Genomic DNA, 19,835 nt, shown 5'->3' on the forward strand with positions numbered 1-19,835 from the left:
TACTTCATGCGTATTTCGCTATATCTCTGGAATTTTTAAGTGAATAAAAAAAAATTTTGCACACATTTACAAAATTCATTTACCCTCCCAAAAAATCTATGTAAAAATGTAAAAAATGATTTTTAATATACAGGGTGTTTATAAAGTCCCGTACCCATTTTGATGTTTAATAACTCATAAAATAATAAAGATAGATTAAAATCAATAACATAAATGGTTAGATAGACTCAAAAAGCTTCATGACCCTTGTCAATGAACTTTCACGTATGCCCCCTTCGTCGCACGGAGAATATCAAGTCGATAGTCAGTTTCAAGCCAGGTAGCGGCTAGTATGGCGGCATCCACAGAGGCTATTGTGGTTGTAATTCTGGTATTTTGTTCATCAATGCTTGACGCGATCCTCCTGTAAGCATTGTCCTTTATAAATCCCCGAAGAAAAAAGTCCAGCGGCGTTATATCAGGTGATCTGGGTTGCCAAGGAATTGGACCTCCTTGTCCAATCCATCTTCCTGGAAAATAGTCATTCAAAGAACTACGAACGATGATACCCCAATGAGGTGGTGCGCCATCTTGTTGCAAAAAGACATGTGGCTGAAGTTCTTCTAGTTGTGGAAATACGAAGTTTTACAACATGTCTAAGTATACGACTGATGAGACCGTGTTTTCTGTAAAAAAGAAAGGCCCAATGACTCGGTCAACTGATCACGTGACTGCCGCTGGACTTTTTCTTTGGGTATTTATAAAGGACAATGCTTGTTGCATTGATGACCTAAAAGTCAGAATTACAACCGAAATACCCTCTGTGGATGCCGACATGCCTGCCGCTACCTGGCATGAAATTGACTGTCGATTTGATATTCTCCGTGCGACGAAGGGGGTACACGTGAAAGTTCATTGACAAGGATCATGAAACTATTTGAGGCTATCTAACCATTTACGTTATTAATTTTAATCTATCTTTATTATTTTATGAGTTATTAAGCATCAAAATGGGTCCGGAACTTTATAAACACCCTGTATATTTATTATTTTTATCATATCATTTAATAATAATCGACTATGATTTTGAATTGTAAGGTATGGAAACTTTCACAATGTAATTTTTAAAATCAAAATGAAAAATATGAGCACAATCGGCGGAATAGTTTCTGAATTATCAATTTCTAAAAAAGGCGTATATTTGAAATTTGATTTCTCGAGAACTATTCAACCGATTTCGTTCAAATTTTCTATTTTGCAATTTAAAATTATATTCTTTAAAAATAAAGCAGTAAAATTATAAGCTTTACAATTGGAAATTTTTAAACCAATATTAAATGAAATATTAAGAAATAATAAATACTCATTAAATAAAATTTTTTGCCTAGAAAATTATCTTTGAATAAACGAATTTTATAATTGGGAGAAAAACTTTTTCGATTCGCTCAAAAAGTTCTAGAGATATAGAAAAACATGCAAAAGGTAAAACGAATCATTTAAGGGTCAACCTCTCTCCTAACCTAATTATTGGGACCATATTTTCCAGATAGCGCTGACCCTTGTCTTGAGGATCAAGAATCCGATTTTGTCGAAGCAAAGGTATTTTTATTCAGAGAAAATGCGTTTTCGTGTCTGATTTTGTAATTTACAATATCGTATGTTCTTTGTTTTAACAACCAGATTTATGCCTTTCTTTCTTCTTCTTGGTAAGTATTTAAAAATTTTAGGCATTGGTACCATTGGTATTTTTTATTATTATTATTATTTTTTAAATGGCTTGTTACTTTCATTTTTTCCCTTTTTTTCATTTTTTATAACTCCTAAATCCTATCCATTCCAAAAAGTATGAAATCGGTCAAATATTCCAAAAAATACGCATTGCATCAAAAATCTAATACAGAGGGGTAAATACTTTTTTTTTTTTTTTTTAAATTGCTTTCTGTGATACTAATCTTGACCCTCCAAATTCATCCGCTAGTTTTGGGGTGGGGAAAAATTAAAATCTTAGTGGGAACCACGGGGGTTATTTTGTGACAGACTTGAATTTTTTTGTAGAAAAATATCATATTTTGAATTGCAGGTCTTTGCTTTTTAGTTTACAGATGGCGTTGCAATCGCAGAATGGAAAGGAGGTAAAAGTTGTTTTAAGTGGATATCAGAATTTTGAGATAAAAAATATGTCATATCGAGAAAAAAAAGGAAATAATTAAAAACAGTCGCATTTAATATCTTCCAAAATTTAACTAGTGAAATCAAACTTCACCCTCACCTCCAATCTTACATTTACATTTTCCCCTTTTTTACCCTGATGCAATATGCATGCTAAAATTTATGCATGCCTATTTTTTCCCCATTATATAACAGCACAATATACAGAATTATCTTGGAAACATGAGAATCGTATTCAGGCACTTTTTACCAGAAACGTTCGGCCAAACATTGAATTGCCCTAAAAGTGTGGCCTATCATTATATTGTCCTAAGTCCTTCAGCTGTTTTCAAAATAATAGCAGTAGAATTAATGTGGAAAGGCATCGCAAATAGCCTCGCAGGCAAAAATTAGTAAATGCAAAAAATATAATCACATGTTCTAAAAATAAAATTTAGAATTCTTCCACTGGGGTTACACATAACCCATTTTGCATCAGAAAACCGACTGAGACAACAATTTTATTTTGTTATCTGCTTGAAGACGTATTGATGCATCAAAAGTTTATAACATCCATTTTCGTTACAGGTATAAGGACGGATCAAGGGTATTGGTGGAAGATGACAGAATTCGAATGGAAGGTGGGGTACTTTGGATAGACAGGGCAACTAAAGAGGATGCTGGAGAGTATCTATGCATCATCGAAAGTTCTGGCGGATCTTATCCTATTGCAGATTACCTAGGAGGTCGCACCAAGGTTACATGTGAGACCTTCATTATGTTTCTAAACTCTAAAACAAAAACTTAACACACACACATAGGCGAGAAATGAAGAATTAAAGTATAGTGTATTGATAAGCTGCATTTTCAAATTGATCAGGAGAGCGTGTTTGGTGAACAGGAATCACTTCCATTTAAGAAAGACAACATTTCAGTGCATTGGGCTGTTATCTACGTGTTTGGAGCGTAATAGCTCTCAAATATATACCTCTCAAAAATACAAAGTTGCAAAACAATTGGGAATAGCAAAGCAACTCAAAATCTTAAACAGAAATATATTAGTTTGGTTATCAGTTTAATTTTTCAAATTCATCTATAAAAAGAAAGCCTTTTTTTACTTTATTGTTAAGCTTATGTTAAAAATACCAAATTTCTGAATCTGATTTATAATAATGTTCCCTTACGCATGTGAATATTTATAACGAATTGGGGTAACTGATTACTTGTAATATGACGTCACGAAACGTTAGTAAACTTAATTGGTTAATTTGGCTTAAATTGGTTCCATTTCCATTGGTAAACCTTAATTTACCATCAATCAAATTTGCTTAAGAGTCCGCCCCATTTGCATTTCATAAATAAATTAAGAATAGAGGGGATGAATTCTGTACAAATCGTGGGTTCATTGGAGATTTTATTACCTCGTAAAACTTTGTATTCAATCGGTTACTGTAACTGATAAGATTTTACGAATGCTAGGCAAACAACAGGTTCCTTTAACAAGGCTTTTTAGTTTTTAATTTTTGCATATGCGCATTAAATCTGCGTGCAATAATTTTCCTCGTGTGCTTAAATCGTTTTCTTCTTCTTTTTTTTAAAGTTCAATTAAGCTTTAAAAAAATAATGTAGGAAAAGCAGTGCAAGTTGACCTATTGCTTTAGTGGTCAGCTTATAGACGGTGTGAGTCATTGCTTTTTTATATTAAGTTACTCTTACATATTCAAGAATATAACATACGTCATTATGTAAGTAAATAATTTTTCCATATAGTCAGCTGACAAAGGGGGAGCTCTCATAATGCTAGTTTACCAATTCAGTGAAATTCTAATACATTACACATAACCATAGGAAATTTCTTAAAAATAATTTCTTGTCAGTCAGCATATGAAGAAATTAGAATAGCATTCATTAGCACTATTAGACAAATTTGATTTATTTCAACTGTAAAGGTTCAAGATAGACAGATGATCAGTTTACGAATGTTTTGTTTTCTTTTATAATATTAGATAAATAAATCCTCACTCGGTAATAAGTGGCCAACTTAGATAAATGGTCATCCTGACAAATTTCACTGATTTGTATTTTTGTATTTTTAAGTACCAAGCTTGTAAACAAATTTTTTTTTTCTCAAGTGATTTATCTAAAAATATTTTCGTTGTGTCTACTGTTTTTATTCTCAAGTACAACTTACAGTACAACTCTTACAACTTTAAATATTTTTTCATTCGTCAGTATTAATTTTGAATATAAAATAGTGCCTATAAGCAACATTTCAATCACAAATTTAATATCTGTCTGTAACATTATTCACATAAAATTCTCCTTTATTCATTTATTTTAGATCCGGCAGAAGTGAAATATTTTCCGAAGCAAATTCGTCCCATTTTTCTTAGAAATTTCAGCCTAGAGTGCGAAGTCCGCGGCTTCCCTGTACCTCGGATCTCATGGTTTGTAGGTCAGTCAGTTATTTTTCTATCAATATTTATCTCTCTCTTAAGCTTTTAAAAGACTTTCTATGTTTCAAAAAACGAAAAGCAAATAATAAAACGAAAAAGAAACATTTAGTTTTGATTGATTAGCCGAGTTGTTTCTTTTAAAACTTTTGATTTTGGTTACGATTAGATAAATCTGGAGTGGTTTATGTGGCGTAGTATGTCTCTTTTTTTCCCCCCTTTCAATATGTGACGTGGAGACATAAAGCAGATCTAGCTTAATCGCATCATAAATTATTATTTATTATTATTATTATTTGGGGTTTTTATGATGTAATTCAATTCTTTCCGTTCACGTTCCAGTATTTAAACCAGATATATTTCGTTCTCGTATTTTATTCTTGTTGGAAAAATCATCTGTTTTGATACTTTTTGTGGGCAATTCCATAGTAACAGACTTAAAGTTATGGATTAAGAAATGAAATTAATTTGCTGAGAATACGAAATACGAAAATAAAAATTTAATTATGGCTATATTTAGTACGGGACCATATAAACCATACGGAAATATTTATAATGAATTAAAAAATCCTTTAATTTTAAAAAAGAGATGCTGCGTTTTTAAATAAAAATAGAAATTTCCCTGTTTTTTAGATTCTTGTATTCTTAAATGTGTTACTTATAAAATAATTCAAATTTTATTGTAAGAGCAATGAATTTTATTTTATTGGAATTCCGAAGGACTCAAAATTTAATTGCTATCCTAATTTACATAAAGGAAAAAAAGGGAATTCTTTCCTGAAACAGACAAACAACTGGCAAAATTAAAAAAAATTGTTTTATTTTTACTAAATATTACAAGTGATGTTCGCTGTTATATGACTAATAGTTTTTAGAGCAAATATCCAATTACAATTGGATATTTGCTTTAAAAAACCCGTAGTTCGAGATGGTCACCAGATTTTATATAGAAATTCAGGTGGAACGACCATTCAGCATCCAATAGATATTTTTATAAAAATAAAATACCAAAAAGGTAACATTGGCGAGGAATTGACCCCTTTTTGGCGAGGAATTGACCCCTGTTCGCAAGGTTGTTTTTTTTAAACTATTAGTCATATATTAAATAAAAATGTAAAAATTGTATTTTAAAAAAAAATTTTTTTTTTCAGATGCAATAGCTGAAAAATGTATTTCAGTGCTGCCCTTAAAGTTAAAAAAAAAATTGTAAAACTCCTCTGTACCTAAAAAAAATTTAACCAAAAGATTGCGTGACTCAATAAGAAGAAATAAATTAGAATAGTTGTTAAGTTCACTAAATATAGATGACACTTCCAGCATATCATGCCGTAGTTGCATTTCAGCGAGCTTGTGATACTTTTACTTAAAGTGTAAAAATATTCAATTGTGAAATTTTTTTTAATTCCATCATTCTCCCTTTACATTATTTTCTACTCCTTCGTACTCATCACCAATTTCAAGTTTCTACTTTTAGTTTTTGAGCAGCAAAACAACAGTTGAACACCCAAAACAGTGGAGTCAGCGCTTACAATTTTTTGCTACAAAGAAGAACCAAGCATATTTTTGAGCATATTTGCCCGTGTTTAGCATGGGCTCGGACGTGGACTGAACCAATCTCATCTCTACTGTCTAGTTCAGTGTTCCCCAACATTTTTATCACCACGGACCTGTCAACGTTTGATAATTTTACCGCGGCCCCCTGGGTTGCTTGTTTATATTTTAGATTATTTTGATTTATTAATTTTAATTTAATTTTATTTAAACATGTCTTCAAAATAAAATACAGTTACATCAAAAAATAAATATAAAGTGATTTAACATTTTAATTTACTAGAACGGCAAATCAATGAGAACCCCGGGCTTGTTTCTTTGCAATGAGACTGTTCCATCTGGGGGTAATCGTCTCAAAACATTAAAAAATTTATGTCACTACCTTCGGGTCCCCCTTTTTCTTAAATAAATAAAATTCCAATGGAGCACAGATTTTTAATTTGGGGTATAAACCTAGGAATTTAAATTCAGTTTCAATGAAATGGGCGGCCCGGTACAATTTGATCCACGGACCGGGTTGGGGAACACTGATCTAGTTGACAAGATGAGGCAATGTATAGATTTTAATTTGATAAATTTTAACAAGGCTTTTTTATCAGCTTTTAAAGGCTATTACGGAATATCCATTTAAACTTGACGTCAATGAACTGTCACCAAATGGTTTTTGTATTCAAAACCAATTATCATCAACAAAAAAAGGAACGATTAAAAAAAAGAGCTCTTCGTTAATCCATTTAAAATTTTGATGACGTAAAAGTATTTCCATGTAAAGGTTATTTTCTCCTTAACTTCATTTCACAAGAGCCGTCTTGATTTATGCTGTATGAAAGTAAAAGTAAACAACAACCTCTAATAGAACCTCTTATTGAAGGACGCTTGTTTCCGACGATGAGAAGGGAGAAAAACTTGCATGGAATTATCATTATTTATGACAGTACGTGACATTTCAATGGGCTTGTAAATTTCCTATATTAATCCTTATTTACAAGATTCTCCTATTTGTTCAGCTTAAAACTTATTACACTAGCGTCTGAGTTTTTGTAGGCGACTTGTGTAAGGGTAAAAAGTGTTTACCACTTTCTGTCATGTCACAAATGCACTTAAGAGAACAGCGTGTGAACTGTCTCGAAATTTATCCTAAATTTGGAGACTTATTGCGAAAATAATGATAAACGCTATACCTTGAATGACTTTTAATCTGCAGAGTTTTGAAGGGGGTATGACGAGGCAAGTCACCATACCCATTTTGATTAAGAACGTCTTTTTTAAAAATGTAAACGCTTTTTAAAGTCTTAAAACTAGAAAATTATTGGGAAAGGGTACATCCTTTGATTTTTTTTTCGGTGAAAAGCAATTTTTTAAACCAAATTTGTTAAATCTAAAATAACAATGTTATTTTATTCATAACCAATAGTAGAACCGTGGTGGCTCAGCGGATAGAGCCCTCGCCTCCCAATGAGATTACCCGGGTTTGAATCCAAGTGATGTCGATACTAATTCTGCACCCGGTTCGCACCGACCACAGTTCTGACGTAAAATATCCTCAGTGGTAGACGGATCATGTTAGAGTCCCTTTGCAGCCAGACTTACCGTGGGAGGTTCTCCTGTTTTTTTCGTCTCCATATAACGCAAATGCGAGTTAGTTCCATCAAAAAGTTCTCCACGAAGGCAAATTTCTCTCAATACTTGTTCCAAGAGCTTCCTTGTCTTCTGGATTGGGTTCAAAATCACAAGTCTATGGAATTGGACAATGGTAGTCGTAAGCCCCCTAAAAATCGGGTCTCCTGCTTAACGAAGGTTATAATATATATATATATATATATATATATATATATATATATATATATATATATATATATATATATATATATATATATATATATATATATATATATATATATATATATATATATATATATACATATATAACCAGTAGTTTAGTTAAACGAAAAGATTATTATTATTATTTTGAAGAGTGTCCTTACATACAACTTTCCTTCCTTAAAAAAATATTCAAAGGATATTTATAATCATTGCTTTAATTAGACTATAGAGAGCAAAGTTTGTAGAATTATTAGTAGAATTTTAATCAAGGTTGGTAAAATGTTAATGTGAGCAATTTTCAATATTTTTCCCCATTTAAATCACAATTTAATTTAAAATTGATTCCTGATTACTAACACTTTTCACTTTTCAAACATGCCGCTCTAGTTCATGAAAAAACTAATATGCCACGATGCAAACGAAACGAGTTTTTTTTCTCCATAATATTAAAGTGTTGTCTTTTGTCGTTTTAATATTAAGGGAACTGATGGCTATATATTTATTTGAATATTTTTTTTCCAAAGTAGTACTAGTAGTGAATTGCCAGAATTTTAAATAACTTAGCCTTCAATTTCTTAAACTGTATGAACAAGAGTGTTTTTAGACCAACAAGAAGCTAAAAAAAGATATATAATTAAAAGAAAAGGCTTTTGGACCGTTGTTACCGGAAAAAAATGTCTATTAATATTTACCAATTCAATAAATGTTAATTTAAAAAATTAAATAAATAAAAAACTTAGTTTACATGGTTTTATGTATTATGTGAAGGTTCAACAATAAAACAGTAATATCAACAATAAAGCTGAATTACGTAGACTGACTATTTCGTTTATTTTTACTGGAATAAGAATTGAGGACTAACGTCCACGACAGGATAAAAATAGATTCAAATTTTTACAGAAACCGTTAAAACTTTTATTTATGTCTTAAATTCATTATAGATAGTTTATAAATTTAAATTTGTTTGGAATAGATCTCCAATACTATTCTGAATGTTATTTTTTCATAATTAAGTGTATTTATAAATTACTTTATAAACATATTTTGAAGAAAAATGATCTTAAATAACTTTCTCCTTTTTTCTCTTTGCAAAATTATTTTTCAATAACACATTTAAATTAACCAATAATCCAACTCTAAGGAATATTCTGTTGCGAGGGAAAAAAGCATAGAAAATAAAAGCAATTCCTTTCTCTACTGAATTCGATGAATTATCATTTTATTACCTCATTGATCAGGAAATGCCTTTGCCTCAAAGATTTGTTTTTAGCTTCTTGGAAAATGTGCGTGTGTTTTCTTGATTGTGTATTGTATACTCACATTTTACGACTAGAAGACACGATATATTTTATTACGAAGTTAACAAATGGCTTGTAAATTTTTACGATGCGCATTTTTTATGTGTGTCGTTTTAGTATCTTGTTAAGCGCTTAAGTAAAATGTTGTTGCTGAAAACAATTTCTATTTGTAGGCTCGTATTTTGAACACTGCCGTAATATTGATTAATTATAGAAAATATTAAAAGTAAATTTTTAAAAAAAATGTAGAAGAAAAATTAGCATTATTTTGTGCATCAAGTATGTAGGTTCGCTTTATTTGATCACTAAAACTATGTTTGAAATAAAACTGACATTTAAAAAAATTTCTACTGTTATTTGATTGAGAGAAAAAATTCAGGGTGTTTTAAAATTAACACTAGACGAACTTTTTATAGGAAACACAGGTTTTTATTGACTCATAAATTATACAGTATGGAAGTGTGAATGAAATTGCATATCATGGCCCTCATGATTTTGCTGACACACACTCATTATTTTGTCGAAATTCTCAAAAAACCATTTCGGATGAATGTGACTAATAATTTCGTTGATACAACATTCAGTTTCCTCCTTAAAGGCTAAGCATGTGCAGTTATGAAGTGTAGGAAAAAAATCCGAAACATGCATTCTATGATCTAGTCAGCCAATACCGATCGGCAAAACTAAAAATTACACGCACAGAAAATGTATCAAAGTTGATGAAAACTTTGCCCAACAGTTTAAACGCGCTGCTCATTCGCGTTTTGCTTCATTTTAAATTGCCCTGAACTGTCAGCCGTTTGATTTTTTTTTTTTTTTTAATCATTGGTAACATTATTGTGCCAATAACGAAAAGTTAAAATTTAGTTTGAATTCAGGGATGCCATTTAGTGGTATCTTGCTTTAATACAAATAAAAAAAAGTGAAAATTTAAAAAAATATCTATAGTTCAACAGTGTGCACATATGAAAACATTTTCAATCTCGAGTTATAACTTCAACAGTTGAAAGTGATGCAGTGCATTTTGAATTGTGGTATAGTAGAATATAACGGAATAGGCCCCTGCAATTAATTTTTCTGTTTTCTTAATTTTTTTTTTCCAAAGCGAACTAGTACCATTTTTGAGTTAATTCTCATATTCATTACGCAGTTTATTTTTTTTTCTTTCAATTAGAGCCTGTTACCAAAATCAATTAAACATCATAGGGGTTATTTTGGCAAGACAATTTTTTTGGCTCCCCTAAAAGAATAAGTGCATTTTCTACTTTTATTTTTACTATTTAGTACATAGCTTATTTATTTAATTCGTTTAGTACCTACTACCGAAATTGAATTATCACCAAATAAACACGTGGTTTCAGACAACTTTAGGAATGTTAATTTAATCACGTTGTCCTCTTAGGTTAAATTATTCCTTGAGTTTATCTGACAAAACCAATAAGAAAAAAGAGTGTGTAATAAACTCTTCGTTTTTTTAATGAGAGATGTAAGGTAGCAAACATCTCTAACATATCTTTACAATATTTTTTTACAAAAAAGATAACAGACTCGTCTGCTGTTTATTTTTTATCAATGGCGAGTTTTAAACTGATGAAAATATTCCATTTTTCAAACGTCTCTCCCGAACGATCTAATAGAATTTTTTTTCTTTCTTTTTTTTTTTTTTTTTTTTGAGCGGTTTCTATGATCGGGAGCAAAATTTACACCTTTCACTCACTGTTCATATTTCAGGTTGATGGGAAAAACGTTTTTTCAGTTATAAGAGAAGCACACACTTCATTTAATTATTATAGATTAGGATAAAACTTAAACCGTATCGTTTTGCTCGTTTATGATCACAATTTTATCCAGAAACTTGGTTTTGAAATTCTAATTTTACTTTTGATAACTCTCGTTTAATATTTTTCGGCAAAGAGATTAGTTAGCAATAGTTTAGCAACAAGTTAACTATTAATATTGCTCTAGAATTTAAAAAAATATATTTCGAATATTTTATTGTTTTTCATAAAATTTATTATAAAACTAATTATAATTTATTTTCCATTTAATAATTATAAATCGGTCACGAAATATCTTTTTCATAATATATTGCATAGTAACGCGTTACAATTTTATTATATAATAAAAATGTCACTTTTAGTTTAAAACTTACATTTTAAATAATAATTAAAATCAAAAGCGCAATAATAACCACAGAAAATATTAGAAAGGACTGATAAATACCGGTAATTTAGACACCAATTTAATTCATTTAGAGAGAGAAATAGGCGTTATAACTTTTATTCATTTTATGCTGATAACTGTTAAAACACGAACTGGAACTGATTAAAACACAACTCTGTTTGAGAAAACTGCCGATAGCAACGTTAAAAAACTTAACTTTTTAATAATTTTTAAACATAACTGTTCTTACAAAAAAAGAACATCACACTAATAAACAAATCAAAAACTGAACAACATCAGTGGCTTAACTAGATCACCCATCGCTTTTTAATCCATTGCGGCTTTCAAACACCAGAAAAACAAATGATCCAGTTCATCGCTTTTAATAACAGCCAAATATATCTGGATCTTCTCTGTTTAATAGTATGAATTTTCACCATGTGATTTTTCTGTCTAATGAAAATGTGTGAAAAGTTAGGACGAACACTTTTCTTTTTTGTAATATATAGAAACAAATTTCTTTTAACTTTTTGAAATAATAATAATAAATATATAAATAAATAATCAGGTAGAAGTTTTTTAAATTAATTTTCTAATTGAACTCACTACATTTCATGTTAATATCAAGAGTTACTTCAAAAAATAACTCTTGGTTATTTTTTGAGAAAGAATCGCGGCATTGTCAATTAGAGATTACTTTAGAAAAGTTAAAAGAATTAAAACAAGATCATTATTCCATCCATGCAAAAAAGCACTTACTATTCAAAGTTTTCGCGTATTTTCAACAAGGCAACAGATACGACATATGAATTCAAATGAGGATAAATTTCAAAATAACAAGTATTTTATGACTGACTTAGTAGTTTAAGGGTGTATTTAAACTAATTATGCAAAAATAAACAAATAAAACTTTGCTGACATGCCTCAAATAAAGGTCTTTTCGTAAAGGTCTATATACTTGTCAAATAAAAATCAAAGTCGTTCTCGCTTTCTTGGCTCTACGAAATCCCCTTATTCTTCTTTAATTTTTCTCCTTCCTCTCAAATAATATAGTTATTCACAATTGAGCAACTAACAGTTAATTTATATATCTTACCTATTTCTTTTTCATGACATTCTTCATTATTTTATATTTACTTCAATGAACAATGAATATACGTTCTTTTTTTATTTATTAAATATCACTACATTCGGATTTCTATTGTTAATACAGTCAAACCCCGCTATAAATAACACGGTTTATAGTGAACTCTCGGATATAGTGAACGAAATGTTCGGTCCCGTACCTTGCTATACACGTACAATGTTATTTTTTGAGGATATAGTCAACCAAAAAAGTGAGGAAGTTGTATATAATGAACTTTTTTCTGTCTTGGACTGATTTTTTTCTTCATTTTTTTGTAATAATTTAGAAAATTATTCTTAAATAAATACATATATCGATTTTTAAAAACATCTCTAGAGGGGAGTGTAGCAATAAACATTTTTTCTTGTTTGCTTCTTTTATCTCACTTTCCCATCCCTAAACAAACCAAGCAGACGTAAAATTCAAAACAAGCAGACGAAGAGTAATAAAAAAAGGAACACATTTTTTGGTACTACATTATATTTTTCAGTCATTTGCTTGAATAATGTGTAATAAAAAGGAGGATTTAAGGAACCATTAGTTAAATTACCTGAGTAACAGATATAGTGAACTCCCGGTTATAGTGAACCAAAATGTCGGTCCCTTGAAGGTTCACTATAGCGGGGTTTGACTGTATTTACCAAGCCATTTTATCAGCTCAAACTACGTTATTAAGCGTTTTTTACGTTTTTTTAAGTTTAACTATTATTAACGTTTTTACTCGCTCTTCGTATGGACAGAAAAAAGAATAAATTAATCGGTTTAATCAACTCTACTCAACCACACACGAAACAGATGGAGCATACACAACACGATTAAAAAAATTAAAATTATTCTATTATTTATTATTATTTGTTGCCCTTCTCAGTGATTTTTAATGGAGCTAAATTAGGGTTTGAGGTAGATATTCAATAACAAGGACCTATTAGGATTTCTTTATGAGGGTCGTGGGGGGATGGATGCATATGAAATCCTGTGAAGGATTTTGGCAGGAAAGGGTAAAAAGGGGGAAATTTTAAATAGTGATATTTCTACAAGTATTGCTTTCGATGTAATTTTCAGCCTGAATTGACTGAAATCAAACTCGAAATGATGAATTCGATTGGTTTGAAGTTATTAGGGTTTTATGTACAAAATGTACTGGTTTGACTTGTGCATATTACGCATTTGGTATTGCTACCTAGACAAGTAAAATATTGTTTCTAACTTTTTTTTCATTTCAGAGTTGAATGAGACTGCATACACAAGTCAATAGAATAAATAATCTAAACCTTACAAAACTTTTTATGCATAAAATATACTTTTATAACCGTCGTTGAACAGTCTACCCGATTTTTGGGTTTACGCCTACTAATATTCAACTCCGTAGCCTTGTGATTGTGAATCCAATCCAGAAGACAAGGGACAAGGCAAATATTGGGAGAAATTTGCCTTCTTGGTGGGCTTTTCGATGAAATTAACAAGAATTTGCATTACATGATGAGGGAAACCGCGAAAACTTTCCGGTTAGCAAGCGCCAAGGGGACTCTGACCCATGTTCCATCTATTTAACGTCAGCACTGTGTTCAGTGCGAGCCGGGTGCGGAATTCGTATCGACCAGCCATCGCTGGGATTCGAACCCGGTTCACTTCATTGGAAAGCGAATGCTCTATCTCCTCCGCGTGTCACGGATCATAAAATGTTCTTTGACGTCTACTCATGTATACACATTATATTGCTATTCAAGAGCTATCTGAACATGTAAGATATATTTTCTGATATAACTTTTCAGGCTAAATAGAATGAGATAAATTCCGTGACAAGCGGATTCATAGTTTAGAAGTCATAAGCATTTTATATACAAAAAGGACAATTTTGAACTTGCACTTTATTTACGCATATTGCATTGCTATACACACAAGTGAGTTCTTATAATCTCGATAAGGAATTTTCCCTATATGATTTTTTATTTAATAAAAATAACAAACTTTATTAATTAATCAATTGACAATCAGTCTTCGAGCCACAGGATGCATGGGAGCACCTTTTGGGAACCTAGCAAACATCACTGTAACATATTTTAAATAGCAATTAAAGATTCAAAATTGTCTGCATTAATTTGTAACAATGAGCTGTGAAAATTGCGTGAGAAAAATTTCATTTATGGTATGCTTCTTCAGAAAGTTCTAATTAAAATATTTTAACAGTCCTTAAACAATTTCTTAAAAGTACTCCAAAGTTAAAGTCACACTATATTTTATTATTATAGATTTAAAGACACTATTTTCTAAATTTTTCCTAGGTATTAATGCGAGGTTTTTGTAACTGGTTTTATTTTTATGCAAAAATTAATACTAATAATAAAAAAAGAACTCTCCAACCACATATTGATACAACCGTTAAATTTGATCACTAAACTACTAAATTAAAATAATTTTAATGTTGGTTTACGATTATTATTATTTTTATCATGAAGAAAATAAAAAAAAATAATAAGTAAAATGTGCAGGTAGGAAATCCCGTTTTGTATGCCAAGTATTTCGAATAATTTTCCTTGGAATAAGAGAACTTAAGAAAATAAAAGCAAATAACTAAAAATAAATAAATAAATTGCTGAATAAAGAGAATTTGAAGTTCAATTATAACATTATAAAGAAGAAAACGTTGCCTGCCTATTCGTTTATTAAAATATAATTATATATATCGTTTGAAATGTTCGTTTCAGATAATAATCCCGCAGACGATTTTGCAATGAAAGATGACAGATACGAAGTGAGAGAAAACAATGATGGTTTACCGAACTCCGTTTTCTTCATCAAAGACGTGCAGTACGGAGACAACCACAAAATCACGTGTTCAGCTGAAAATATGGAGGGATCAGCCGCCACTTCTACCATGTTAGCCGTGAGAGGTAACAATAAAATTGTGCAACAGACCTTGCGAAGTAGATTACTTTTTTCTTTTTTTTTTTTTAATCTCCAATCATCCGTGCATCGAAGGACTCTTGTGTATATGAAGAGACAGAAAAAAAGCTATCTTTTCATATAGTAGAAAAATTTTATGCTACATCAAAACATAGATCCATGAAGCGAATTACAAATGCAACCATCGTATATCTGCAATTTTGGGATGCCTAAAATTTTATTTTACCGAAATACTCTCTGATATAATTATTTAGCACCTTCACTAAGTCTGGAGAAAATAAAATAGAAAATTTTTTTTAATATTAAAATTTAAAAACCTTACGATTTGCTTATTCTCGCTATCCAAAATAATCATAAATATACGAAAGACATTTTAATTACCTGATCGTGAAAGTTTCATAATGATAAAATTTTTTTATATTTATTACTGACCACCTGTTCAAGAATGAATTATATTTATTACTGGCCACCTGTTTCCAATGAATTTGCTGGCTTGAGGATAGGGGTCATGGTCTGCAAAATAAGCAGAGAGATAAGAAAGATATTTCAAAAATAAAATAAGTGAGAAAAAAGTTTTTCATAAGCTTGTAAGTTTTGCGATTTTCAAATTCTCACCATCCCTATCATCAAAATATTTCTAAAGGCTCGCTAATTGTTTGATTAAGAAAGTTTCACATTAGTAATATGTTTTATTAATAGTATTATATTTTATTATTAATTATTACAGGCAAACTTGCCTGGCTTTCCAATGAAACAGCTGGAGACAAGCTGGGTATAAGTATTCTTGTTGTTTGCGAAATGAGTAGCACAAAAGATGTGTATGAGCAACGTGTATTTGAGGATGTATAATCAACGGTTTGTGCAATACAGACGGGTCATGTAAAAATACGTTTTTGAAATTTCAGCCAACATTCAAAAGTTTAAAAAGTGGTAGCATATCTAATTCATTTCGATTAAGACATGTATTTAGAACTACAACTGCAAGTCACAAAAATAAGTAAATAAATTATCTTTAAATTGAAGTTGTAACAAACTTGCGACAGCTTTGATACGATCTTGTTTACCACTACGAGAGATTTATATTATATTATATTATATTATATTATATTATATTATGTTATATTATATTATATTATATTATATTATATTATATTATATTATATTATATTATATTATATTATATTATATTATATTATATTATATTATATTATATTATATTATATTATATTATATCATATTTTTTGGAAGCGTTGCCAGCATGAAATGTGTTAAAATAATTGTCAAAATGAGCTCAGTTTTATTTGGCATGGTCAAGGTTTCTTTAAGGAAGTGGACAAAGTGGCATTTTTTTGCTCTCAATGCTAGTTTCGCCAACATAGAAATAGTATCTAGGTCTCGTAAATTTCATTAAATATTTTTACAAAAATGTCTTAATCGGCTTACTAGCTATATTTTTGTGACCTGGACGAAGATTTTCCTAAATTACTTGAAATACAGCGTGTTTCGTAATGACCACCTAAAAAAGGTAATATTAGATTTCTCGCCTAAAAAGTATATGCATTAGGAGTTGCTAACTAATGAAAGAAATGGCATTGAAATCTAACTACGAGTCACTAAATTAGGAGTGAAAACATCAAAACGAGTTTGATTGCAAAAGGAAACAGGAAGGAGTAGAAACATCTCATAATGTCATCAAGCAATCAAACTGGTTTTGATGGTCTCCAACCGCCTTTCTCTCTAGTGGTTCGACAAATTTTGATAGCCAATTTCTTTCTTCGCTTGAATATACATTGAATATTTTTCAGCGTGTATACTTTCTTTTATTTCATTTTTAACAAAGATTCAGTACAGAATATCCGGTTTATCGATTTATCTTTACGTTATGATTTTAGTATAAATCTCAACCTTCACTTTAAGAAGCGTAATAGCCTAATTTAAAAAATGGATTTAACTTTGTAGGAGAATTTGAAATATTAAAATCTGCTCTAAAGTTTTCCTTCGTAGAAAGTTGGCGAATTTAGTCTACTAAATAAAATATTATGTTTCTATTAAAAATGAATTTAGAAAAAAAAAGCCTGATTTAGAATTAAGTACTATTCCGAAATAGGATAAAATAAAAAAAAGACAATAAATTTTAGATATTTTGGTTTCGAAGAAGCTGTTAAATTGATCGAAACCGGAAAAAGTTCAATTGACATATCACTTTAATGAACATAAACTGAATAATTGTACTTTTAAATCTGCACGGTCTGTTATGTTTTTGAAGGTCGTACGTCATATAACGATGAGTGATCAATGTTTTCAGAGTGTTGGATTTCTTGGAACTTATTCTGAGAATGGGATGTGAAAAAGCGTGGCGGTAGCCTTGGACAATCATCCGTGAATATCCCTTCATGACTTTTGAATATCGATCTCGATGCTTATCACAAAAAAATTTATTCTTATTCAATATTTCTACATTTTTTAATTACAAACATTCGTAAAATGAATAAATCTTTTTTTTTTTTTAATTGGCAGAGAACATCTAAATTGATTTCTATCTCAGAATTCCTCAAAGAATACTTATAAATTGTTTTGAAACTCAAATTAGTATTATTAAGCGAGTTTTGATTTCTATTTTGAGCTTTCTCTTACTTTTTTAAAATTTCTTTCACGTAATACATCGGAGAATAACATGAATTTCAGAAAGGTAAATTTAGAACAAAACGATTTTTTTTCTTCAAAGCTATATTTTTTTAACACTTGACAATATAAAATAACTCTAAGTAACAGTAGATAACAACTTGTCTAACCAAATAAATGAGCAACTCGCAGTTTTATACATTACCTCTCTTAATGAGCATTTTTAGATTATTTGTCAAAAAGTATCTGCATAAGGAATTTCGAATTAATATTTAAGCCATAAAAACATGCTATTTAAATAAAATCTAAAATCACTACCGGAGGAGGCGAGACTGAAAATATCAAAACTGTTTGATTTCCGGAAGAAACAGAAAGTGGATGAAAAGGCGACTATTATAAACATCTTTAAGTTACATTAGGCAATTAAACTGATTTTGGTGTGATCATGCCGCCTCCCTCACTAATAATTCAAAAGATTTTGATGGCCTTTTTGTTTCTTCCTTGCTTAAATATTCATTTTCAAGCTCTAATATATATATTTCATTTTTGACAGATGCGTATTTAGGGCGAGGCTCACGGAACACCATTATATTCTGTATAAAAATAAGTTAATAAAATTTGTAGCTTTTCTTCTGTATGTTCCGGAAAACTGCGTTTAAATCAGATTTGAACTGACTAAACTAAATGTGTGCTATTGATAAAATTTAAAATAAAAGATAATCTATACGTAAATCTCTAACTCTAATGTTTTGTTTATTCGGAAAAAGTTTAATTTTTCTATCAGATTGCGTTAACTTAAAATTATCATCTGTATTAATTAATTCTGCGTCTAATCCTCAAACCATTAAGGATGTACCTTAGTTCGTTAAAAAATACGATCCTAAGATTAAAAGTTATTCAGATTTTCATATATTTATTATTTATTTTGTGCGCTATACATTTAATTAAAATAAAATAAATATCTATGCTAATTTTAAAGATTTAAATTTGGAGTCGAATTTGCTGAAATTTTGCGTATTGAAGCTCTTTGGATACTGGTATGCCTACAGCCAATTAACTTTTCAAATCGGTTGTCCATGTTGATTGAAATACTTGCTACATGTATTTCTTCAAAGTAAATACATTACACGAGAAAGATTTTTGTAGCGTATATCATATATTTTTAGCGATAAATATAGCTTTGCTTTCGAGATAAACACGGGCTCACTTTTAAAGCCCTCTTTGGCCCAATAACTTTTAATCTGAGCCCAATATCTATGGAATTTTTTTGAGCCTCAACCAGCCCGAGCCTCCGAGATGACAGATTACATTCGTTAATTTACCAAGAGAAAAGACGAATAAGATATCTTTATTAAAGACTGCCTATTTTCGAATCATGGTATGAGATTTAATCATTCTTAAATATTTACACTTAATATTAACGTTTTACAACGCTTACGTAAACAGAACCAAGCGGATATTTGCAAAATTCTTTAGCTTACAAGTAAAGAAAGCTTTCATGTGAGAAAGATTTATCGTGAGCCAGGGGCCGAAAACTTCCGAACACGGGTTCGTTTCTCATTTCTATTTTAAATGATCGTACCTTTTTTTTATTATGTTTTTAAATATTCCCGTAAATATAACTAAATAAAAAAAGGAGTGAATAGTAATTTAAAAAATAAGTGAATGAGTAAATAGCTGAAGATTAACTAGTGAATCATGAAATTACTGAATCGGTGTATTAGTGTAGTTGTAGTTAATTTACGTCGCACTAGAGCTGCACGATGG

The 19,835-nt window shown here is 30.1% G+C and overlaps 1 protein-coding gene across 1 annotated transcript in view; it reads left to right on the plus strand.

Annotated features, from left to right (window-relative positions):
* The window catches only part of LOC107440016 (basigin), a 52,608-nt gene that overhangs the window by 13,177 nt on the left and 19,596 nt on the right, over nucleotides 1-19,835 (plus strand). Inside the window, exons 4-6 of the mRNA XM_016052787.4 lie at nucleotides 2,716-2,891; nucleotides 4,469-4,582; nucleotides 15,248-15,433. Coding sequence (XP_015908273.3) covers nucleotides 2,716-2,891; nucleotides 4,469-4,582; nucleotides 15,248-15,433 — 476 coding nt within the window. The remainder of the gene's footprint in view (nucleotides 1-2,715; nucleotides 2,892-4,468; nucleotides 4,583-15,247; nucleotides 15,434-19,835) is intronic.

This window comes from Parasteatoda tepidariorum, chromosome 7 (assembly GCF_982258835.1).
Source record: "Parasteatoda tepidariorum strain Cologne lab strain chromosome 7, Ptep-v5.0, whole genome shotgun sequence".
Classification (NCBI taxonomy): Eukaryota; Metazoa; Arthropoda; class Arachnida; order Araneae; family Theridiidae; genus Parasteatoda; species Parasteatoda tepidariorum.